At 45.2% G+C, this 26111-nt stretch overlaps 1 protein-coding gene across 2 annotated transcripts in view; it reads right to left on the reverse strand.

Moving 5' to 3' along the window:
• Positions 1–26111, reverse strand: part of MYO1D (myosin ID) — a 98769-nt gene that overhangs the window by 27496 nt on the left and 45162 nt on the right. Inside the window, exons 16-21 of one of the 2 annotated variants that reach the window (XM_034070197.1) lie at positions 24063–24270; positions 16339–16562; positions 15075–15219; positions 14246–14350; positions 13649–13762; positions 9858–10012 (exon numbers count right to left, since the gene is read on the reverse strand). In XM_034070197.1, the coding sequence (XP_033926088.1) occupies positions 9858–10012; positions 13649–13762; positions 14246–14350; positions 15075–15219; positions 16339–16562; positions 24063–24270 (951 nt within the window). Of the gene's footprint in view, positions 1–9857; positions 10013–13648; positions 13763–14245; positions 14351–15074; positions 15220–16338; positions 16563–22790; positions 22835–24062; positions 24271–26111 lie in introns of those variants that run through there. The other variant, XM_034070198.1, reaches the window with a different exon arrangement.

Consider the following 26111-nt stretch of genomic DNA (forward strand, 5'->3'; position numbering starts at 1 on the left):
TAAATGGGCTACAGGAAACCTGGAGAGGGGCTTTGGACAAGGGCCTGCAGGGACAGGCCAAGGGGAATAGCTTGAACCTGCCAGAGAAGAGACTGAGCTGAGCTCTGAGGCAGAAGCTCTTCCCTGTGAGGGTGCTGAGGCGCTGGCACAGGGTGCCCAGAGAAGCTGTGGCTGCCCCATCCCTGGCAGTGCTCAAGGCAACTTCCAGGGATGCACCGTAAGACTCCTGTACAAACCTGTACATCAATAGAACATCTCATGCTGGCAAAGCAACCCATGCAAACACAAATATAACCTATTTCTGCAAGAAAGAGACTCCTGAGGCCTGAGTGCCTCATTTGGTGAGCAGAGCACGTGGGGATGAAGGCAGCTCTGTAAATCTGGCCTTAGTCTGCCTCATGGGACTGCTTAGCAGATACCCTGCCAGGGCAATGGAGAAGGATGAACACTTTTACCTTCTCCAATGTCAGCTCATCTTTTGAGTTCACACAAGGAAAAGCAAGAAGGGGTAAAAAAAATAAGAATCTTTTGTGCATTTAATTCAGAATCTAATTACTTTGTATAAATTAGTGAGCTGGCTTCCACCTAAGGTTTAATATGTAATAGCCTATGAATCACATCTCTGTTACAGGATATATTGTGCCATTTATATGTAAAAATGCTTTATGCAGGGCACCCTGTAGACTAGGGATATCAATTAATATAATGGGCTCTGGAAGATAAAGTGAAATCAAAGAGATAAGGAGATAAGACACAAGTGCTGATCAATGCTTCTTAACAAGGAACATGCTCTACATGCATTTTAAGGTGACATCAGCTATCAGAAGCTACGCATCCATAAGGTTATAGGAAGATGGTACATTAAAACCCCACTGGTTGTAACAAAGAATCTCTGGTCAACAAAACCAGTTTCCTCCTTCCTGCTTTGCCAGCTGCTGGCTCCGTATGCTTTTAAATACACCATTTAGTTTCCCTGGGATAACTCCCATGGACACAGACCCAGGCAGATTATTTCTCACTGGAATCTTGATTCTCTCCCTTGCAGCAAGCCACAGTTTGTGGCAAAACCTTTTCTGGCAGCTCTTCCAGTCAATCCCTACTTGTCTCCCGTCAGTGTGCGAGTGCCACAGGGAAGATGGATGAGGATTATCATGGCATGCTCCTTGTGCCTGAAAACAGGAACATGCACCCCAACTTTCCTAATGAGGAAACCTGGTGCAGGGGGGAGCAAGGCGGAACATCCTATCCTTCCTCTGAAGGAATTTGTAAAGAATAAAACCATTAGGGAGAGGTACAACATGCACAATGCTGATGATTTCCTGCAAACTCAGGTACATACCTGACATATACCAGAGTAGGGTTAAAACTGCTGTTAAATAATGATCTCTATGGGATCATTTTCATCAGCAAAAAGAAGGATGCTCAGTGTAGGCCCCAGCAGCACAGCTCAGCCTCTCTGGGACGGAGCTGGAAGCCTCATTTTCCTAAAGAATAAAAACCCCAAAGATGAAGGCATCCTGTGATTTAACAGCAGCTCTTCAAAGAGCAGCTCTGCTGCAATAGGAACACAACGGCTTCTGAGCAGGGAGAGCAAAGAACAGGAAAATCCATCACAAGTGGGGGGGTGGGAAGGAAAGTCTTAATGATGCAATAAGAAAAACAAACCACGTCTTGTCAGAAAGGGCTGTTAAACAAACGAGAGGCCACAGTCTGCCTTCATTAGCATTCTGCTACAACTCCTGGGAGACTGCGAGCCAGACACCACTTCAGCACACACACTAACTGAGGATGAGGAAAGAGGATTTTAAGTAGGTCACCAGTAAATATGACCGGGATGGGGTTTATTTCATGTTGGTTTTTTCCCTGTCAGTCACTGGAATCCTTATTTGAGAGAAATGCCAGAGAAAAAAGGAACTCACACAATTCCCCACCAGTGAGGGCAGCATCCTCAGAAGAAAATGTGTTACCTTTCTGAAACCAGCCTTGTACCTCACCACGTCCCCAGTATCGCGGCTGCCTGGCCTCCCAGTATGGAAGTAGGCATGGAAAGGATCATGGGGAAATGCAGATTTTGATTTTATGCCAAGGGATTTAATGGAATTGGAGCATTAAGCTCTTTCCTTTCTGGTTTCTTTTCCCATCTTTCAGGTTTCTTGTGCTGAACAAATGAACTTCAAAGCCCTCCTGCCCCAGTTCCCACCTGCCCAGCTCCACAGTGGGATCTGAGGGGAAAAAATCAAGGACAAAAGAGAGAAGTGGGCAGAAACCCAAAGTGTTCCAGGAGCTCTGGGGAGCATTATGTGCTTGCACGAAGATGGAAGACAGAGGAAAAGGAGGATGCGCATGCAGTAGCTGCCTCCTCTCTGACACCACTTTCTGTACTATACAGGGAAGCCAAGGCCAGGAAGGTGAACAGAGGAACATACTAAGGCCAGAAGAAGAGCTTCACCATGTAGATAGAGATCCAAACTGCAGCGGCCACTCAAAGCCCAGAAGGATGACAACCCACCAAGCCAAGCTGCAGCATCTGCCATTTTCTGACTCTTCACTGCAGAGCAGTCTGAAGTGCTCTCACACACATCCAAGTGCAGGACACTGGGCTGTGTCTGGCACAGGATCCCACTGGCTTCAAAGCCAGACCACCACCACAAGTTGCTCAGCTCCTGTGTTGTGGCTGCTTCCCCTCCAGCATATGAATACCACGCTCTACCAGCCTGCATGGGCTGACTGGGATGTCAGCTGAATGGACATGGTTGATGGATTGAGTCCAGAGGAGGCTATGGGGATGCTGCGAGGGCTGGAGCAGCTCTGCTCTGGAGCCAGGCTGAGAGAGCTGGGCTGGGGCAGCCTGGACAAGAGAAGGCTCATGAAGGGGAGACCTGAGAGCAGCTCCAGTGCCTAAAGGGGCTGCAGGAAACCTGGAGAGGGGCTTGGGACAAGGGATGTAGGGACAGGACAAATTCATCTGCATTTACCACACAGCACTGCAGCTCCCAAATGAGATCCTTGAGAGAAACTACCGGTAGAAAGGTAGAAAGAAAGAAAGAAAGAAAGAAAGAAAGAAAGAAAGAAAGAAAGAAAAAGAAAGAAAGAAAGGAAGAATCTACCCTCACTGCCCCATCACAGCCAGGCTGCAGTGGGAGAAGGGCTCTGCAGACAACCCCTCTCCCCTGGCCTGCACGGTACCAAACCCCGCACATGAAGCAGTTTCTGTTGGCTGTTGATCAAAGCAGTGAGTGTTGCAGGAAGAAAACGTGTCATTGTTTTCCTTGGGGTGCAGCCGGGGGCTCAGCATCACAGCAATGCCGCTGGCACCTCTAATTGCAGGAATTCTCATGTGAGCTCCCAAGAAAAGCCAGGTTGTGCCCAAGGGAACCTGTGGAGCTGCCCTAGGGCTGCTGGAATGCCGACTACAGCACAATTAGGCTCCAGCTCAGTGGCAAGATAAGTGCTGGAGTCACCGACTGAAGCATTAAAGGACTGTTATAGCAGATCTCCTTGCAACAATTCACACACCACTGTTGAGGTTTGAGCTCATTTAGTCCCTCCAAAGCAAAGCAGCAATTGTGCTGTGAGTTGTCTGCCACCTCTCCCCACACACACATCCCTGAGTACTTGATGTTCTGCCTCAAAAAGATGGGTTTTAAGGCAAAGCAGCATGTCACTTTGATCACTTCCAGGCTTTACAGCTTTAAGCATGACCTGCCCCATTAGCCTGTAAACAGCAGCACTTTTCCAGGCCAGGTTGTTTAAGGTGACTATTTCTAATGTGGAATAGTTGTTGATTTTTTAAAGCATCTTGAATTGATAACACAGCTCATAGCACAGCATGGTGCAGAAATGGGGAGCAACACAGCTCCTGTCAGCATTACCATTTGGAGGGTATCCACAAAGGCATAATCCACCCATCACATCTGGCAAGGAGAGCAGTCTGAACTCCAGCTGGCTCCAGGAAGCTTTCTCCAAATAGCTCTTTCTAAAACTGAAGATGTGTAGTTAAAGGGAAAAGCTGTTGATGAGCCTGAATCTGGTGCACAGAGCTGATGGACAGCAGCCACCACCAAGAACCTTCACCAGAACTAATGAGAGTCAAGGTAGAAAACCCAGGCTGCAAGTGACTCACTACAGACAAATGAAAACTGCATCAGCTTCTGATATTGTTTAAGCATTGCCTGTGAGACATTTGTAACCTCTGGAGGTTTGTAATCAGAGGTAGACACAGAGGTCTCCTGGGTGCTGAGAACCCCAAACAGTGCCATTGTCAGCAGCATCCCATGGTTCAGGGAAGGAAACAGGTTATGGCTGAGCTCTGGTGGTCAGTGGGAGAGCAGGCACCAAACGCATCAGGATTTGCACAGGTTTGAAGAAGTGCGTCCCTTTTGAGTCCAAATCTCAGGTTTTTAAAAGAAGTTCAGTAAACCACACTGATGTAGATATGCCAGACACAGGCTACAATGGAAACATAAAAGATTTCTTCTCTAGTCACTTGTTTTCTAACATAGCATCCCTTCAGTTAAGCACAGGAGGCAGATGGCATGAATTACAACCCCCTCCTCAAATAAAACCCAAATGTAAAAGTTTGATGTGCCTGAGATGTGCAAAGCAGGGAGGTTCCCAGCACACACACTGCTGCATGCCAGGACAGCTGCTTGGGGCAGATGGGTCCTTTGACAGCTTGATAATACTGACTTGCTGGTGAAACTAAGCCTGGGTAAGGCCAGCCAATGTGGGGCCATCTGTTTACTGGGGAGGAAGGGCTCCTGGAACAGCAGGCAGCCAGTGCTTTGGTTGAGAATTAAACCAACAGCAAGATCATCACTATCTACAGCCTTGTGCAACCACATACGTGTGGCTGGCAGCGGGATGCTGCCACGTCAGCCAGCTCCTGTGGTGCCATGCTCAGGTTCAAGATGTGGCTTGGGATTTTTGTATTATGGCTTGTACCACTGAAGGGTCTTCAGGAGACACTTTCTGCTTATGTTAACAGTGGGCAAGGTGGTGGCTCATGTCAAACTTTCAGTCTTGCTGAAAGCCAAGAGCTGGATGAGCTTTAAGGTCCCTTCCACCCCAAACCATTCTAATTCTATGATGATTCTACGACAACTTCTCATTCCTACCACGATCTCCATCCCAGGAGGACCCTGAACATTTGGATGGAGCTTTAGCCTCTAGCTGCTGCTCATAGAAAGAAAGAACTGAAGTTACACTGAGAGATTGGTATAAAGTGACTTGAATGTGTTTCTGCCAAAGCAGAGTCCTCCTTTCAGTGGATTTCAGACAGAATTTGTGCTGACAATGGTAGTAGGACACGGGCAGTCCAGGGAACTAAAACTGACAATAAAACCTCTTCATACTCAAAGGCGTAAGATACAATAAACTGCTACTATTCAGGTTATCAGACAAAAGAATTGACTTTTTGATGTAGAGGGCAAGTACCCAAATAAAGAATCCAAAATTGGCTGCAAAAATTAAACTCAGCCTCTTGAAAGCCCAAGCTCGAGTGTGTTTTGTTCTCAGTATCACAAATCCAGGACTGCAGGAGACAAAGGGTTTTTTCCATGCCAGGAACATATTGAGAAGTGTAACAAAAAGCTACGTGAGCTGGGGAAGGGAGCCCTGGCCAGGGAGCTCAGGACCCATTTCAGAAACAGGGAATTAGCTCTGCTGCAGCAGTAGCATCACGAAGATGGAGTTTAAGGAAATTACCTTCTACCAGGATCCTCTACAGGTTCCCCTCTAGCAGGTCAAATGTTTGGAAAGCTCAGTTGTACCAAGAGCTGAAGAAAGGGTTTCCAAAGCATAAAAGCATTAAAAAGAGAGTGGGTTTCATCAGGGGGCTGTAATTCCAGCCCTTAGTGCCCAGGAGTCACTGAAAGCAACACATCTTTACAAAACGTTTTACAAGGAAAACTCATTTCTTAGCCCAAGTAACAACTCCGAGTGACAAACCTACACAGGAAGTACCAGATTCTGAAGATCATACATTAGTCAGAAGTAAATCTCAGTGAAATCCTAGGAGATTTTTCAGGTCATTGAGACAAGCTGAGAGAATTAAGAACATTTTTCTAGTTTATGTGTTTCAAACAGTTTATTCTGTATAAGGAATCTCTTTTTCCTGTTGCCACTCCCACAGTGTAACTGGTGTGTAAAAGCCAGCAGCTACCTGTGGGTTAGGGCTCCCCCCCAAAAACACCCTGAATTTTACTGCAAATCCATGATGAAATTTGTATCAAATCAGAGCTCAAGCACTGAAAGAAATGTTAGGGAAGAGCCTGATATGAATAAAGTCTGGTCTTTTGTCAGCTCCAGCCGCTGCTAACAATGGTGTCAGCCACTGGCATGGCTGAATCAGAGCTAAACACGGGTTAGTTGGCAGCAGTGACAAAGGACAAATCCTATTAAATAGCAGTTTAGAAGCAGTTTCTGCCCAGCCTGCTTTTTCCAACTCCTTCTGATCCCGTTTAGCCTACAAGAACCCACCAGCATCAATGGAAACTTCCAGTTAAAGAGTGCTCATCACTGGTGCTGCTGACACCCACTGTCAGGTCCTGGATAATTTTCCTAACATTCCCAAAGCTGAAGTGACAGATTAATTTAATAGCAGCGGTGGTAACACCCTCCCTTTGTGCAAAGGCTTTCTGCCTGAGGAGATGGTGATTTCCTTGCAGTGGGGTCGCTCTGTGAGCACCACACTGGTGTTCTCAAAGATCAGTTTGGGCTCCTCTTTCTTTCTTTGTCCCCAGAACCCAAGAGGATGAATTCCCCATCATCTCCCTCAGATTTCACTGACTACAGACAAGATGCTTTTGTTTAAAATCACATGTAAATCTATTCATGTCAGCAGTTAACCAAGGTTTCTACAAGAAAAAGGCAAACAGCTTTAAAGGAATGATTTTAAACTGATTAAAATCAGCACAGTTTGGATGTCAAAGAGCAACTTTAGGACAAAGTGAAGGGTTTTAACCTCTTGCATGATACCTGGTTCGTTTCTTCATATCAGTGGAAGAAATTCAAACACAAAATACCAAATTGATTTTAATCAAACTGGACTCTCCTTCTTAATTATTTGTGCTCCCCTGTGCTCAGCACTGAAGAGTTTCTCCTAAACCAGCAAAACCAAAGCAGGTTGAATCACCTTTGTCATTTTCTTATGGACAGCACCAAAAAGATATAAAATCCCTGTCCTCACTGTTCCCAGTGCATTGAAAATGTGTATTTACAGAGTGTTCCTTCCCATCTGGCTGACAAACATCTCTGTGTTCATACTATTACCAAAAATCACCCCGTGGGCAGCGCTCTTGGAGCTCAACCTTAAACACCACTATTTAGATAATGGCAAATTTAACAAGCTTTCACTTAAACATGTTTGCAGGTAGCTTTGTTTGCCACAGCTGTTGCAAAGAGCAAAAACACAGAGAAAGCATTTGTGAGCTCTTCTCTCTGTACCAAATCTGTTCAGTCTCCCCAAATTGCCTGCAATTCTAGTAGGTTTATTCTGACACTTGATTTATGGAGTTCAGGGGGATTAAGGGAATACTGCACTCATCTCAAGTTTTAAGCAACTCTAGTAAAAACAGTGTTTATGGCTGAAGATGTGAATACCAAGAAAGTAGTCAGAGTGCACTTTTCCCTTCCAAATAAAGGTTTTTAGGATGCCCAAAAGCAGTCTCCCCTAGGCTGGGCATAACCCAACCCCAAGCCCAGATTTGTTCTCAAGTCCAGACCATGCAGCCTCTGCTCCCTCAGTGCAATGCAAACCCACTGCTCCCTGCCCCCCCCCCCGACTCTGAAGTCTTTGGACCAGGACCTGCTTGTTTATAGCATTTAGCATCATAAAGCTTTAATCCCAGATATATCCCCTGTGTGTATCCCCATACACTGCTGAAGGCAGGTAAAGAAACATACTGAAGGCTGCACTTCCCCATGCAAATCTTCCTTAGGTACCTTACATCAAACATTAATCATAGAGTCATAGAAAGGCTTGGGTTGGAAAGGACCGTGAGATTATACAGTTCCAACCCCCCTGACATGGGCAAGGACATCTCACACTAGATCATGTCACCCAAGGCCCTGTTCAGCCTGGCCTTGAACACTGCCAGAAATGGTTTAGGTGCCCTCAGCATAGATGACACCACCAACCTCCCCCTCATCTTTCCTACCCACTTATACAGAACACCACAGGATTCTACATGATTGCATTACACAGATAGCTGAAGTACCATTACCTATCACGCTGTACATAACCAAGAGGAGCTGTGCAGCCTTACCCTTGCTAAAACCCCATAATAGGGGCTTCAGGACTGGGATTGAGGTGGCTGGAAATTGCTTGGTATGTTGAGGAGCTCAAGTGTAACCCAAGGAAGCAGCTCCCCATGTCCTTGTGGGAGCAGAGCTCTGAAGTCCCATTACAGGGTCACACAGGTTGAACTTTGGGGCTCAAAATTTTACTGCTGAATCCATTTTCTTTTCACAGCAACAACTTTCTTACAGGCAGGACAGAGAAACCTGACACGTGCCATGAGGCACACAGTGACTTTCAGCTAATCCCATTTCATGAGGAATTCCCAAAGTGCCTCTTAAGCAAGGGGTCAGCTAATCCCATTCACTGACAGGAGATTTTCCTCTTTGAAAATGGAAAGTGGCTGAAAACCAAAAATATTTCCTTTTATTTTGATTTCCAGATACTGCTTTGAAGAGGGGAACCATTAGGAACCATGACATTTGGGTATTTGGAAAACTAATGGGAGCTGTTCCTGTATATTACCATGAAACCAGTAGTTTTTATTGGATGTTGGAGAAATATGTCCTTTTAGACCAGCTCTCCTGTTGAATGAGTTGTGCTGAGATTTGTCACTCAAAGTACTAACCCTAATATATATATTAATATTCCAACCCTAATTTTGTATGATTCTGTGATTGTTTAAAGTGAAGATTAAACAGCATGTCAGTGTACGTCTTCATTCTTCTACAGATGGGGATTAGATAAAAACTAATTCATCTTAAAGAGAAAAATGTCCTTGTTAACATCAGTATAAGAAATTGAAGATCAATAGTTTATATCCTTATAGGAAAGGTGCAATACTTTAGACTGATGGCCATACAACACAGCCCCTTAAAATGAAGAACAGGTGCCTCCCACTGGGACAAAAAAGATAAGTGCTTTGAAGGAACATCTGACCAAAAGGCACAGCAAACCAGGGCAGTCTGAACACTGAACATACAGGGTCTGGATTGTTACCAAGGGTTTTGCAGCTCTTCCCAACATTAGAGATGTGTTATAAAACACAGAGGAACATCAGCTGTCTCAAGATGATGTCACCTGGAATGAAAGGCCTCCAGCTACTTCACAGGGCTCCCCAAGGGAAGTGTGCTGCTTTACAATACCCATCATCTCCTGAGCCTTCAAGAGCAGCTACCTTTGAAATACAACTACATTTAGGTAAAAGCAAAGAATGTTTTATGTGGCTTTTCAGTACTGAATTGCCCAAAACAAATTTTGGCAATGCAGAGAATTAATTTCTAGTGAACTTGGCACCTATCTCCAGCGGGACAGACAGCAGTGAGCTTCACACGGTGACAAGTGGCTAAATCACCATGCATTCATACTGAAAATTACTCAGGGACCTAATATAACCTAAATTCATTCTCTTTGTCCTGACACTTGTAGCTTGGCATGAGTATTTACCTGTAAAGCCTCCTCTGTACAGGTCATAAAAGGAACATGACATTGTGAATGGCAAAAGGCTGCAGGTGATGCTGATCAACATCAGATCTCGTGAGGATCTGTTATGGGAAGTTTCTGCTTTGACATGTTTTACATGTTTGGGTTTTCAATAAAATCTAATCCCAACACTGACCTCTTGAAGTGACTGGCCAGGACTCCCACCAGCTCCCCAATCCTGCTGTCATTAGAGGGCTCTTTACTGAAGAGACAGACAATGAGATCCTTGTTGTCTTTCGTGTGGAAGACCACGAGCTGGTCCTTCCCATTGGAGACACTCAATCCTATCAACTGTGAAGAAAAAGCAAGAACAATGTTATATGCGTTGATAGAGCTTTGCTACTCGTCAGGTGTGGTTTTTCCTCTCCAAGATGCCCCCACTCGCTCTCAGCTTCTACTTAGACCCCAGAGCTCAGGGGACAGCAGCAGGCAGGTCCTCAGTACTGCTTCCACAAGCTGAAAGAGTCAAGGTGAAACAGCAGCAGGGTCTGCACTCTACAAAGAAGATGTGGACAGGTTGGAGAGGGTTCAGCTTGCTTTCCCAAGGGAAAACCGACAATAACCATGTATTTGGCCAACAACCACTTTCAAATTCATAAATGCAGCACTGGGAACGCAGTGACAGGCAGATAATAGAAGAGTGAGTCTTACTGAAAGCCCAGACATCTTCATGAACAGTATCAGCTGCAAACCACACAAAGCTGTGAGGATTCCAATATTTAGGCATGGATTAAGTTCCTGGGTTTTGGACAAACTAAAAAGGAGTGGGGTTTAGGTTTGGGGTTTTTGTGTGTTTGTTAGTAACTGCTCTTCGGCACATTAAAAGCTTTGTCTTCATTTCCCAAAACCAATGCAGGGAATTGAGGAGTGGCAATCCAGGTATGCAGGCTACCCACATTCTCCTAAAAGTGAGAGGCACCAACATACCATTTTGTGGGAATCAGAGTCTTATTATTCCCTTCTTTATGAAAGGAATCTTCTATGTTACCCCAATGCCTGCATTGGAAAGGATATTAGCACAAATGAAGCTGGAGACTACTCACTCCTTTCAGAGGCATGAATCATACTCAGACACAGCCCGGATCCCTGTGTTTGCTTTAGCAGTCACAGCATATTATGTCCAAGAAACCTGTTCTAGCTCTGGATGTGTAACACACACCAGACAGCAGTGTCCTCCCAGAGAAGCACAATAAAACAGCACAGAGCAGTGCAGTGGATGAAACACTACCCAAGAATCACTTATACTCAGAATCATAGAATCCCAGACAGGTTTGGGTTGAAAAGAACCTTAAAGCTCATCCAGTTCTAACCCCCTGCCACGGGGAGAGACAGCCACAGCTGCTCTGGGCACCCTGTGCCAGCGCCTCAGCACCCTCCCAGGGAACAGCTTCTGCCTAAGAGCTCAGCTCAGTCTCTTCTCTGGCAGGTTAAAGCCATTCCCCTTGGCCTGTCCCTACAGTCCCTGATGAAGAGTCCCTCTCCAGCATCCTTGCAGCTCCCTTCAGACACTGGAAGCTGCTCTGAGGTCTCCACGCAGCCTTCTCTTCTCCAGGCTCAACAGCCCCAATGTTCTCAGTCTGTATTCATATGGAGGGTGCTCCAGTCCCCAAGTAACCTCATCCTTATCATGTTGTTGGTTAATTATCACAGCACAACAGCCTGTCTGAACTACTGTAACTGCTGGTATCTGCTGTAACTAATTGGTCTCTGCAGAGACCTCCTGATGCCAGTTGCATGATATCCCCAACACAGGTGTAGTTTATTCTCTACTGTTCATGCTATTTTGAGGTTAGGAAATACTTCAAAACCAAGCTACACTTCTTGCTCACATATTAACAGCTCCCTGGGTTTATAGTGTCCCTTAAAATTAATTTGCATGCTTAAATACCATCCTGTGAGCACAACAGCACCACAGGGACTACTGCCATTGACGTTTCAAATGTGCACTGAGTGTGAAAGATGAACAAGTTGAAATGGCTGGAGTTGAAAAGCCTATTTAAACATTAATTATTCAGCAGAACTGTGTGAGGAGCCCAAGAGCCCTTGAAAATATTCCTATTTCCCCCCTCCCCATCAGACTCAAATAAACAGAACACAAAAGAAATCATTTCAGAGAAGGGGCTTATCTCAGTATTTACAAACACTCTTATTAACTCTGCTTGAAGATCAGCAGAAAATGCTCAGCAGCCACAGAACATCCTTTATTGTGCTCAGAGCAAGGGAGCCACAAGATCCTTTCTGCTGCTCAGTTGCCTTTTAATTCCTTTCTGCCATTCTCTATTTCTCTCCAGGTAAGAACAAAAAGCTAATTGTCTGTTGGTGCTTCTGAGGCAACTGCCAGAACGCTTGTACAAAGCAAACACCCCAAAGTAGCGTTGTGGTACAGTGAAATAGGGCTGAGAGGAAACCTATTGCTTTGTCATCATTTGCACAGAATTCCAAATGCCTCAGTCAGGATACAAAGCACCACAAGGCAGAGCCAGGGACCTGAGCAGCATTCCAGGCTGTGCTTAAACCATGTACATGTCCCCACAGTTGAAGTACATGGGCACTGTAGTGCGGTTTCTTCAGACGAAAACAAGTTTATGGTCCTAACATACATCAGCTGACTGTCTCCAATGAGATTTCCATGGAAACACCATCCCTAAGGATGCTGCTGTGTTGACAGGGTGCTTTTGGAATGCTGACAGTGAGCAGCACAGTGAACAGGCAGATGAATTTCAGCTGGGTTCACCTTTACATATCTTAAGGGTGATCCATCTTGTCCATCCCAGTTCCCTTTGACACTTCACAAACCCCACCCAGCCAGGAAAAGCACTCTGCTCAGAGCCTCTGGAGTTCAACAAGTCATTTTGCACAAGTGAGAATCAGCCATTTAGCACAGAATCTGCTGACGCTTCCATTTTGCACAATTAAGAGACAATGTCAGTGGAACAGAACATCAAGGATGACCTGCAGCTGCTGCCTGCCTGGCAGCAATGTCTGTTCAAAACAAGAGATGCTGCCAGGGAGAGAGATGTTGCTTTGCTAAAGGCAGTGCTCTCGCTGGGGACAAGCGCATCACCCCAGCACGCTGCGGTGGGTGACGGGTGCATGGCCACCAAGGAGAAAACCTATAAGATCAGCACTATGCATGCAGTTGGAGCAAATCCTTCACTCCACACATTTCCAGACTGGATTCTAGCATTACCCTAATCCCATCTCTGCTCTTTTAGCAACAGGGAGATGTCACATTTGTTATTTCTCCAAATGCAAATATCCCAACAAATCTGCATGCATTGCCAAGAAACTCGGCCAGGTTCTGCAGGTTTAAGATAACAGTGGCAGTGTTACCTCAGGCTGAGGAAAACAAACAAGGAGTTGAATCCACACTCCAGCATGCTGAAGAGCTAAGATGAGGTTTTCTACCATCCCCCTTCCTCCCAGTGACAATCTGATGCATTGTCACTGGCAGCTAAACTCTGCTACCCCGAAGGGCACATACCTCACTGTAATTCCAAATTTAGCTTTGACAAGATTTACATTAAACATGAACAAATACATTAAAAAAATCCAAACATGCCAGGAAGGATCAAACAAACCCCCAGAGACACAGAAACCGTGTCAGGAGATGCTGTGAAATGCTACCCCCATTATGGGGCCAGGATCTTGCAGCACACAACAAATAAAAACCAACAGAAGAATGAGCAGAAGACAGAGTAATAAATAGTTTGGGTTTTAGCTTTTATTTTATGCATTGAACTTAAAAGCTAATATGATGCATTGGTGTTGCAGTTAATTGCACTGTAACTATTCTAAAGACATTAAATATATTAAAAAACCCAAGGTCTTTTTCTGTTTTATGGGGATGAAAATGGAGCTAAGAAGTGGATGCACCCTCATGACTAAGAGAGCCCAAGTATGAGGTTCCCCACTCCTTGTACTTACATTATAGAGGGGGATGGTCTTCATCACTTTGTACTGCTTCATAGGGTCCATCTTATACAGGTGTCGGTCTGTAATGAAGATTGCTCTGTTCTCCACCTTATTAAAGCGATTGACCTGCAAAGCAGCACATCTTCAGTTCCACTGATGCAGGAACATGCAGAGTAGAGCTCTACAGCAGTAAATATAACAAACTCACACAGCAAATGCACAAAACTCCCAGAGCTCTTCAACAGGTTTTCTCCACTGATTTCCAACCAGTGAAAAAGGGAAGAGGGATCCCATTTTACAACTAGAGAAATACAGTCTTGGAGAAGCAGCATTCCCAGGGTTACCCAGCAGAGCTGTTGGCAACCTGGGAAGATCCATGTCTTCAATCAACTCAAGGACAGATGCTTTTCCCTAGCAGTGTTCAAACTGCATCTCTGTTCATCAGCAGACACCGTGCCCGGGCAGATCGCTGTTGCTCCTACATTGTGCTGCCTGTTAAAGCATCTCCAGGATTTCTCCCTCAACCTGGGCTTCCCAAGGATTCACCTTCATCACAAGAAGCTTCCCCAGACAGCCCATGTGCCTGCAGACCACACACAGGTCCATTACCTTGCGGACGTGACAGGAGAAGAGAACGTTCATGTACTTGTCCTTCCGTTTCAGCTCGTTGGCAACAGGGATGAAAGAGCCGGTGGTCTGAGGGTTGTCTGGTTTCTGGAAGAGCAAAGACAGGCACCTAACTTTTCTTGCTCACCACAAGTAATTGTGTTACATCCCTGCTGGCCTGAGGACTGCAGCTGCACTAGCTTGTCCAAAGGCTTCCTCCAGCTTCTGCCTCAGCAAATTGCTGCAGAGCATCTATTTGCTTTCTGAAAGAAAACTCTGAACAAAACAAACTGCTTAGAAGAAGGATGGAGAAAAAGAAAGCAATGCAACTTGCCTAGAGAGAACTTCTTTGTTCCTTTTCATTTTATGCTATTTCTTAACATCCCATTATATCTTATCCCTTATATCTTAGCTTTACATGGATTTCTTCCCTAGCTTTAGCCACTGAAGGGCCAGCTGATGGCATTACTCATCTTTCCATGCTGCTTGCAATGCTCTAGCTAGGCTCAGCATTCAGGAAACCCACTCCTAGTGCAGTAGAAGTCAAAGATTCTGAAACTACATAAACTCATTTACAGAGGAAATGTCAAAGTACTTCTTCCCCTTCAAGAAACCAGTAGTTACTTTTCCAAGTGGCAGCTGTGCAGTAGCAGTGGCAAGAATGGAATCCCAGAATCCCAGACTGGTTTGGGTTGGAGGTGACCTTAAAGCTCATTCAGTTCCAACACCCTGCCATGAGCAGGGACACCTTCCACTAGAGTAGGTTGCTCATTTCCACCCTTTTAGCATCCTAAGCCCCATCCACTGTATTGATCATTTCACTTGTACTCACCAGGGCGATGTAATTCCCCTCCCATGGTCTTTGTAAGCCAATATCAGCTCTGTGACCCTTCAGCACTTCCATGGCAGCAACCTTGGCCCTCAGTTGAGGTAGGACTTCTGGTGGGACGCTCCGGATGAGTTCACCCGCTCTCCACCTGCCACAGATCACTTGAATCAGTTCCACACTGTACCACACACCACAGGGACCTCTCCCAGATCAGCACAACAAGAACAGCCCCAGCCTACCAATGTCAGGAGGAAATGAAGTCCCTCCATTGCATTCATAAAGGTGGGAACGACAGCATTTTAAAGTCACATAATATCATCTCTGACTCCTAACAGATTTCGTGAGTACAGTCCCCATCCCATATCCAGAAGCCAACTACTGGCACATCTTTTTGCAATAAAGTTCTTGAAAGCCCATTTTTGGGGCTCATATACAACATCGTTCTCCTTTAATAGCTGAATGTGGCCCTGCAATCGAAACTTAACCAGCTGTAACAGGCAACAGGGCAGGGCAGCCCATCTGTTACTCCATACCATACTCCAGTCTTCAGCAGCAACACCAGATCTCCAGGATTAATGCTATGGAAAGTCTTTTAGCAACACAAAAGTTGTAGTTATGGTAATTGAGCTTATTCTGGAAGCAGATAGGCTGTGGATGGCTTTCAAGAGACAGCTGGGGGAAAAAAACAAGGCTGACTTGATCTAGTACTGGTGATAATTCCCCTTCAAGCAGATGGCTGGACTGGAGATATCTGGAGGCCCTACCCAGACAACATTTCTCCTGTTCAGCAACTTCCAGAAGTTGTCATTTCTCAAACTGGAATTGTAACTCCGTTGCCTACAACTTACCAGGGACAAAGTCACCAGCTTTCAGATATCAGGTTGCAATAAAGGCATAAAATACTTGATTTTTATAGAATGGAAAATGAGTGAAGAGGGGAATATTGCTTAATCTACTGCAGAGAAACACTGGCTTACTGTAAGAATTCTCCAGGAAGTCAAGAATCCTTTTCTGCTCCCCCTCATTTAACAGCACCAGCTCCTTTCTTTTAAAACCAATCAGAAAGGGGCCAAGGAAGGAAATACAATGCCCATCCTGACTAGATCTTTGAAACAGAGTGATTACTTGTGTGCTCAAGGGTACCAAAAGCCACTGACATCTTCATCTGTGACATCCAGTTAATGTTCTGTCATTTTTCCAGCTTTCCTGGAACAAGCAGTAGCTGTTCTCTAGGTTAGACTGAAAAGACAAGAGGTTCCCTCTGTACCTATGGTAAATGGTCTGAAGGGCCTCTTCAAACCGGCGCAGCACCTTGGGTGGGGTGGGCCATGGCACATGCTTCCCATAGTCCTTCATCTGCCTCACATTGTGGAACCGCCGCGCAACCTCCCGGATGTAGGACTTCACTTTGTAGCGGCGGTAATACTTGAGGATGGTGAGGGCAGCCTTTGTCCTCTTGTAGCGAAGGCGAGCCAAAGTGCCCCTCCAAACCTGGGATCAGGGACAAACACGTTTAGCAATGAATGGCAGGGCAATTTATCCTTTCTGTACTCCTATTCTGCTGAAATCCATCAATATATTAGTTTTATTGTCAAGAAAGTGACCTCTCTGGGTCAATCAAATGCAGTTAAAACATCACTGAAAAACCCACTGTTGTGTACCCAGAAGCAGTTTTAACTCTGATTAAAAAGAAAAATGCTTTGAACATATTTTGGGGAATATCTATTCTGGCTGTGCACTGAAAAGCATGTGCTTGCTCCCAGCTTGCTGCATGCAGTTGCTGCGGGTCATCTTTGTGTCTGGAAAGCACCACAGGCAGAGAGCACCCATGTTACAAGAACCTATAGAGACAGGACAAGAAGAATGGCTTTAACCTGCCAGAGGGGAGATTGAGATGAGCTCCAAACCCCCTCTCCAGCTTTCTTGTCAGCCCCTTTAGGTACTGGAAGGTGTGGACTGGTACTAAAAATCTCAACACTACATGCATATAAAATCATATGTAACATTTCCTTACTTATTCTTTGGAGTTATTGGACAGTTTGAGGGAAAGCAGCATCCTCTGCATCACACATACTGTTCTTAGTAGTCACTTTTAGCACACTCAATTGTAACTGTGGTTTAGTTCCATATAAGCTCCATATCATAAAGAGACACAAAAACTTTGCCATACAAAGGGCATCAGTGCTCCTGAGAAGCTCAGGGCTTCCTGAAACCACAAGCTAAAACCAATTTGCACAGGGCAAAGATTTCACCTGAAGTGCATGAGGCTGATTAAAATCTAAGCAGTTCCAGGTCTGAGGGCAGATATATAAACTGTATGAATGAGACTGAATCAGCAACTAGGACAAAATAACCTAAAGAGCACCAAAGTCATTTGTGCCCTTTTCAAAAGAAAAGGGAAAATGACTTGGATTGCATGAGACATTTGAACAGACTCAAGAGTCACTGTACCTCAAGGAAAGTGTGGTCAGTAAACAAGATAAACTGGGTAAGAACCTACCAGCTTCTCCTGTTTTCATTTATTAAGAACAGAAATGAGGAACAAAGGGTTCCAGTGGTAGCTGAGCAGTCTTCTGAACGTTACAAAGGAGCTCAAGACAAAAACTGGCACGGTGAATTTGTTTAAGCTGTTGCAGGCTTTGTAGAGCTTCACTTCTGTCCGTTCTCCCCCAGAACATTTTGAAGCATTTTATAGATATAGAACAAGGTCTTGATCTTGCTTCCTTGTGCTGGAAGCAGGCATGCTCTTAAGGAAAGGCTCTTGCTGGGGTTCTTCTTCACACCAGTCAGACCCCCAGAGAGCAAAGGCACGCTAACAGATTACCCCAATGTTGTATCAGCTGCATCACTGCAGAACTTGACTTCCCAGAGAGAAGTGTCACAGTTGCTCCAAACACCAGCCTTCCAAACCCAATTATCCAGCCGAGGCATGCTCCTTGGCTGCATGCAAGCACTGCATTGTTCACAAAAATCCTGCCCTCAAATCAAGTTGTCATAACTGGATAACCTCACTCCGAGTATGGCGCTTCCCAACCACCACAATAGCAGCACCTCCAAAAGAAAGCCAAAGAGAAGAACAAACTTTTCCTGGAGAATGGGGTACAAATACCTTTAAAATGGATTGTTTTCCTGGCTTGGAGCTTTCCTTCTGAAGCCCAGGCTCATCTGTGCCCTCACATCCCGGCCATGCCCCCTCCACACAAAATTCCCCCATGAAAACAATATAAGGGAGAATGGAAAATGAGCACGTGGGCCCTGCAGAGCACAGGGAAAACCAGCAGGCCAGCCTGGAATGCCGGGATCACCTCGCCGGACTTCTTCCACGGCAAAAGGGATAATCTACATTTGACCTAAATGCCGCAGTCTCTGCGTGTGAAGAAGAAAACCCACCCAGCATACAAGGGAAACATATGAGGGAGCAAACAAATGCCCAGGATGCAGCAAACAAACCCAGCTCATCCAAATTACAGACCAGGGTTATCTTTTCTGAGCAGTTCTGCAACAAACTAAACCTTGGAAGACTATTTCATGCTGGCTGGAACACGGCACATCTCCTCCCACTGGGCCTCCTTCACACTAGCCTGAGCTGCTGCGTGATCAATATTTCATGCTGCCCCAGCACAAGCTGCCCTCTAGGCATCCAAACTGCAAAGAATAAACCAAAACCCAGCTAGAAATCCACACAGGCGTGAACCTTCCCGCACAGCTTTAAAGGAGCTCAAACAGGAAAGGTTATGAAATATTTAAGTCAATAATGCAGGGCAGAAGCTGCACTAGGGCTGCCCCAGGCTCCTTGGAAGCACCGCACTCTTAACTGCTCAAAGCTGAAGCAGGCTTTAATCAGACTATTGCTGATTGCCTTTTGAAAGGGGTCACCTCCTTGCAGGGCACGGATAGGATGGAGCAGCATATGTTCACCCACAGCACCCACCACCCTGTCCACCCATGACTTATGATCTGTGTTTTCCCAGTTCAAACCAGTTCACATTCCAGCAAAGGTCTGAGGCAAATTGGTTTAAACCAAAGCCTCCCCATTCTCACAGATCACGTTACAGAGCACGTAAATGGCGAGTGGGAAGAGCTGTTTCATTTACTAAAATCTATTTTCTCTTTTCACATGACTCAGCTGAAAAACCTTCATTCTATAGCTCTGTTTAAGAAAAACAATATTCCATAAGCCAGGAAAGTGAGAAAGATCCCATTTGGAGATTAATTAGATTGTACTAACAGGACGTGTTCAATAACACACAAAGGAAGGTGTTGTGAGCAAGTGGCACATGTGAACCCCATGCACGCTCCCTCCATGCTTCTGCAGAGCCACTGGGCTTTCTCCTGCAGCACCTTCTGCTGCTCCACAGTGGCTGCAGCCAATGTGTTGCTGCTCCCAGCCTCCTGCCAGGCCAAATCTGAGCTGCTGCTGCAGCTCAGCCTGAAAGCCTGCAGAAAACACTTCACCACCCTACTCATGTGAGTTTCCAGGTCCATTTGATGCCCCTAGCAGTACCATGTTGGCAGTGCCCCACTGTCCTGACAAAGGGCACTCACCCCACGGCTCCATTGTGGTGGCACTCTACAGAGTATCTTGCATCTGGCAATGAACAGGGAAGGAAGATGCTGGGAGAAAAGAGGTAGCTTTAGATGAACAGATGGAGAGAACTACCAAAGCTCCTGTAATAGGGAAGCAAACGTTGCAATGACCGGAACAACACTGCTGCTATTAGAAGGCAGGAACCTTCTCTTATCCTGTGAAAACCCCAGGTACAGTTTTTCATGCTGAAGACGTCTAATACAGGTCATTTCACCATCTTCAGTGTTTACTGCTGGTAAAGACCACAAGGACAATCAGAAGCAAAGAACAAACTCCAAACATGGAGCAGTTAAGTAAGCTAGCACACTTCTCTGTGGGAAGAGAGGACTTGAGAGGGGAAGGGGCAGAAACCCATGAAGCCCTGTGTGAGGGGAGGCAAGCAGCGTGGGAGAAGCAATCCATCAGTCTGCTGAGAGATCAGCTTGGCTATAAAGCAACTGGCACTGTCAACACAGGGGATACATCCAGCTTTCCATTTTCTTGGTCCTTCACAACACCCACTGCTCCCCTGGAAGGAACAAATTCTCCCTGCCAAAACCCCTCAAGATCACAGCCTCAGTTCACACTACAAATCCACATGAAATTATATACCTATTTCCACTTATATTCAGAACTTCACAATTCCCTCAGGATGGTAAATGCCCCAAGTCTGGATGGCAAACACATTGCATCACCTTTTATTTGGGTCACTGAATGAAACCCACATCAGATTGCTACTACCCATCCATAATCTGACATGGAAACGCCTTCTTTGTCAGAGCAAAAGCTTCCCTTTGCGGTTAGTGCTTCTCCCTGCACTGTGCTTCAAGGACTCATGGGGCTGAGAAGAAAGGGCAGGTGAAACATTACATGATGACAAGCCAGCCATGGCGCTCTCCCTGCTCTTCCCTGCTGGGGCTGGAGAACGTTGCCATGGAAATCGCAGCTGCTACTGACAGCTCTTGGGATGGAAGCTGCTGCAGAGCCTGCATGGGGATGGGATGGAGATACCACTCAGCCACGGTGGGACAACCACGGCGTGTGGCTTTGTCCGGCTGCACCGCACAGACCCCTACATCTGGAAGGGCTTCTGGGACCTCTGGCAAGGAGGTACTGGGCTGCAGGGCAGGGACAAGTGCTGCTTCCTCTGCATTAGGCAGCAGAGATTTAGTGAAGCGATTACCATCCGCAGCTGTAGTGCTCTGATAAAATTACACTGAAATAGTGCACTAAATTATATTGACAAGATACATCATCTTTGCATTCTGCACGTGCTGGCTGGGCTCTTTTCCTTGAACAAAGCACTGTTCTGCAAAGCTAATGAATCTGTGGGAACGTTTCCAAGGGCAGAAAAAAGCAAAGGAGGTTTATGGCAGCTTTATTTGATTTTATTTTCATCATTAACATTAGAGCTGCTCCATTTGCATTCATGAAGGTGATCATAGAGATGGCAAGACCATAAGTATAGTAAATAAACTCAAACGCAGAACACAAAAGATGGGGATGTTCTCAGCTGGTGCTCCTAAAATGACCACTCGATTTGACTCCAGCAGTGCTGTCTCTACTGCCATATGGGTTTGCTAATAGTGGACACAGCTCTCACTTGGTAAATTCTCCCGGAGCCAGCAAGTTGCCACAGTTAAATCACATCTGCTTACTGACTGGGTTTGGTCTGAACTAAAATGACAGCCTGGAATCTCACTAACATTTGATCACAGAAGAAAAAGGAGCATTGAAGATAAATCTAAAGGAGCAGCCATTTAGGAGATGTGGAACAAAGGAAAGCAAAATTATCTCCTTCCACTGGAAGTCAGTTTTAATTCAATTTAACCAAACTCATAAGCAGCCAGCTCTTATCGTCATTAAACAAAGGAACCAGCATCATGTTAAGGGTTAAGGGTTACTCACATGGTGAAGCTCTTCAGATAATTACTGAATCTCTCTTTGAAAGGCTTGTGATTTGTATGACAGCAATAAAGCCCTTAATATATGTAATTAGAAATGAAGACGTTTAAAGAAATGTAGACATTTAAAGCTACCAAGAAACAGAACTGCTAAATGCAGAATCTTCTTCCATTTAAAATCATTCCTGTGCAGACAAACATTCCTGGAGCCCAGCCTGTGATCAGCTGCTGTGAGGGCTACGCCTTACATCTTCCCTCAGCTTTTATCACACAAGTACCTATTGTAACAACACCACATTTTATCTCCAGTTGTCTTTTTCTTTTCCTAAACTCAAATGCAACAGAAGGCTCAATTATTTCTTTTAAAGATCAATTTAAACTCTTTGCATTGAGATGGAATCACAGTTTGCCTCACTCAGCCTCTGTTGCTATAGGCAAAACTAAAGGGAAAAGCAGCAAGAATTAAATTTCCATGTGTGTTTTCAATGAACAATTGAAAGCAAGTAGTGAACAGACATGAAGATACAGGCAAAACTGCCTGGAGGTTTGCAGAGCACGGAGAAGGCCTCTTCACATCCTTACCCCGGTTTGATTTTGTATTGTGTTGATTGTTTCTTTTGCAGCACTGCCAGTCTCCAACTGCCCCATCTACTGGCAGCAGAACGTGGCGGGTGCATGAGCACAGGAGTGACCTGACACTGCTGAGAACGAGATCTAACAGTAAATCCAGAAGACCACAGAAAGTGGAAAGAAAATGGAAGCATTTTCCAGATTTAACACTGTACGAGCTCTCTAACTACATACTTCCAGACATAACCCAATGCCCACTCCTTGGTTGACGAGCTGTGTGGTCAGCATTTCCTCATTCATGAGTTTCTTGGCATTAGTTGCAAGCTCCAGGACTCTGAAGAGCTCCTCTCCATCACTCTGCAAACACTGCAGAGCCTGGCTGAAGAACGCTCAGTATGAACAGAGACACAGGTGAACCACAGCGGGCTTCAGCTCCAGAAAAGGAGCTCTGGACACCCTGCTTTCTCCAAAGTCTTCAGTATCTTGAGCACTTGCCTTTTCCCCACAGATCTTTTATCAGGCAAATTAGAATCTCTCAGAGAAAGAGGACAAAAAGATGATGCTACCTGTCCTGTTTCAATTGTTTCGGCAGAAGAGAAAGATGCTTCCATGCAGAGTTGTATTAGTCTCTCCGCTCCAGTGAGAGGAGAACAGAGGGCAAGGGGGTGTGGAAGCAACAGGACAACAGGCATCAGCAATTAAACTTTCGTCACTTTTGTTGACTGTGGAACAAGAGAAACCCCAAAAGCACTGTAGTTATTCTATATTCTATCTATAACCCAGCATGTCCGATGTCACACAAAACCACTACATCAAAGTCCCTCACAGAGCCAGAGCTGATCCATTATTCCTACCCAGGTACTTATACAGGCAAAAATCTTCAGCCCTGCTCTCCAAGGTCGCTGAGCCCAGATCACAGCCCAGACCATGCAATTCTGAAGCTGCCATCTAAAGAAGAGGCCAGATGACTCACAGAAACTGGCATGCTGCTGTTACATTGTGCCTCACACTGTTTGGTGGCTTTTAGCTGAAGGAGGAGCTCAGTGCTCACCTTGTAGCAAGCCATCATCCGTTTTACAGCACAGCCAGGCTGGGACTTTCAAATCATTCTTCAGTAAGTGCATCTTTCACTTGCAGCAAAGGTCACCTCTTAATTCCTCAGTCTTTTAATATGAAAACCAGGGTCACCTGGGAGCAAGGTGTCCCCCCTGCAGCTTTATTCAAGCAGGAACTCATTAGCTTGCTCATACCAGCACTGGAAGAATAGAGGGACTCCAGATTAATGGCATGACCCAGTGAACTTGCTGAATGAGGCAAATGAGACCAACCTGCTTAGGAAAGTGGCTGCAGATGGGGAACTCCTCCTGAGAAACCAGAGTGAGTGTGGTGGAACTGCAGCTAGCAATCCAGAAGAACGTACCAGAGGTGTTTGAGAGGGGTCCCACAGAGCAGACCCACTGCTCTCCAAAAGAATCACAGAATCCCGAGGGTTGGAAAGGACCTCAAAAGATCATCCAGTCCAACCCCCTGCAAGAGCAGGGTAACCTAGAGTACATCACACAGGAACTTGTCCAGGCGGGCCTTGGATATCTCCAATGTAGGAGACTCCACAACCCCCCTGGGCAACCTGTTCCAGTGCTCTGTCACTCACAGTAAAGAAGTTCTTCCTGATGTTAACGTGGAACCTCCTGTCCAAAGCCCTTCTCCAGGTTTCTTGTAGCCCCTTTAGGTATTGGAAGACTGAATTCCGTGTCTCTTCCCTGGAAATGGCAGCATGCTTTTCCAAAAGCTTATTCTGTTTTATTCTTTCACTCAGTAAAGAGTGAGTTTTTTAAACAGTAACTGACAAACTGATAGGCCCTACAGCCCACAGCACATCACACTACATCCAGAGACAGGCAGTTTAAGGAACTTGAACTGAGGTTTTTAAAGCAGTAAACAAAGCTTTACCTTCTGTAGGAAGAGGACAATCCTCACAAGCATCTTGGCATGCAGCTCCTCCAAGGTGAACAGAGTTCGAGGTGTGCGGATGAAGATCTTGGTCTTGCCATAAGCCACATCATGCTGAAATCCATGGCACTCTATGAGCTTCTTCACAGCATCTGTGTCTGAAGGGAGGTCATGGTTTGGCCAAGTGAATTCTGAGATCATCTTGTACCTGGAATTACAAGGTATGTTTTACAAATGTAAACCTGTCATCCAGGTTCTCAAGGCCAACCTTCAACAGATTTTAGAAATAATTATGATATAAATCCTAATAAAACTGATTACAAATAGAAGAACCTCAAGACATCCTCTGCAGGAAGTCGGGATCCTCAGAATCCAAGGAAAATGAATACAAGAGGCATGATTTTGTGAAGAGTTCACTTCATCAACACCAAACTGATGGAACATGACAGACCTTACCACTGTCTTCCTGCAGGTTTGGCAGTTCCTTTGTTCACACTCTCAGCGTTCTATTTCAATGTTATTTATTTTTGGTGAGAAGAGCAGCTTTGGTGTGCTCATACTGTGCAGTAGCAGCCAACTGCAATCAACTGCCTTGTCAGAAAGCCTACATTTAACAAGCCTGCAAAGAATTTCTCTTGTTCATCACTTTGGCAGTTCACATTTCTAACATCTTTCTCTGGTTCACCACATTTCTAACATCTGTTATTTATGAAGGTAGCAGATAGCTGACTGCCACAGTTGTGAACACCACAACTGCCTGGAATTGTTATGTCCCATCCTTACTCTCCAAGCTCCTTTTGACACTGGGAGAGGGAATGCAGATTGGAACTAAGAAAACTACAAATCAAGCATGAGATTAACTAGATCCCACTCAGCTCTGTACAATTTACCAGCCCAGCAAAGAGCTGATCAGGTGAACACTTTGGCACAAAGCAACAATGAATTTTCTAGGTAAGATTTATGGACATAATAAAAACTGTAATAGACATTTCCACTGTAATAGACATTTTCACTGTAATAGTACCCACATTCCTGTTCTAAATAAAATAAGCATGCAGCAATCTGAAGCACTCCTCTGTTTAAGAGCCCACAATCCAAGTCAATCATCAATCTCAATGGTTCAGACATGCAGAATTTTCAGCTCCTATTAAATGGGTGCAGAAATAAACCATTTTACTGGGGAGAAGGTGCACTGCAAGGAGTTACTAAATGGGCTAAAATCAGCCTGAATGGAAATAACATCACCCTGCTGCTTTCATTCATCAAATTTACCTTCTGGAATAAGCTGTTGAAGGATGTGGGGAAAAAGGAGGTGCCTATGCAGGGAACACCATCAGTGTTAGAGTTACACCACACAGATATGGGATCTTACTGGTTACTAGAACAGGAGTACTTAAAACCATTTTCAGATTCACAAAAGAGGATTTTGCATTTATACTTGGTTAGTAGAAGCATTCCTTCTCTCAAATACAGGCACACACAGGGCATCAATATTTGCCACTTGTTTCTCTTTCCTATTCTCACCAGGAATGATGTTCCTGCAATCATTAATTCACTGGGAAAATCCTCCACCTTAAGGCAGTTACACTGGGGAAAAAAAGACAAGCAGAGCAGCAGCACAAGCCCACAGGGGCCAGAAAAACATGGGGAAGATGTTAAAGACCTGACAACCTGCCCAGAAGAGATAGGAAATTCTCTTCCTCCTTCACAGGTCACAGCTAGCTGGTGTCTTTTACAGGCTATGTTCAACACAGCCTGGAAACAGGCATGTGGATGCCATGACTGTGTTGGATTACACTCGCCCGTGGCCATGGCTGCAGATGCCTCACAGGCGCTGTCCTTCCCCCTGCCCCACACACACAGACCCCTTACTGAAACCCAATCAGCTTCTTTTTGATAGTCAACTATATATTATATATACATATATGTATATATATAAAAAGAATGCAGCACATCTATTTAAGACACATGGCCCTCATGTGCATTCCACCCAATTGGAAGGTGCAGTTACCAAGTGAACACACAACATCTCCTGGTCTAACAAAAATA

This window comes from Melopsittacus undulatus, chromosome 17, assembly GCF_012275295.1.
Source record: "Melopsittacus undulatus isolate bMelUnd1 chromosome 17, bMelUnd1.mat.Z, whole genome shotgun sequence".
Classification (NCBI taxonomy): Eukaryota; Metazoa; Chordata; class Aves; order Psittaciformes; family Psittaculidae; genus Melopsittacus; species Melopsittacus undulatus.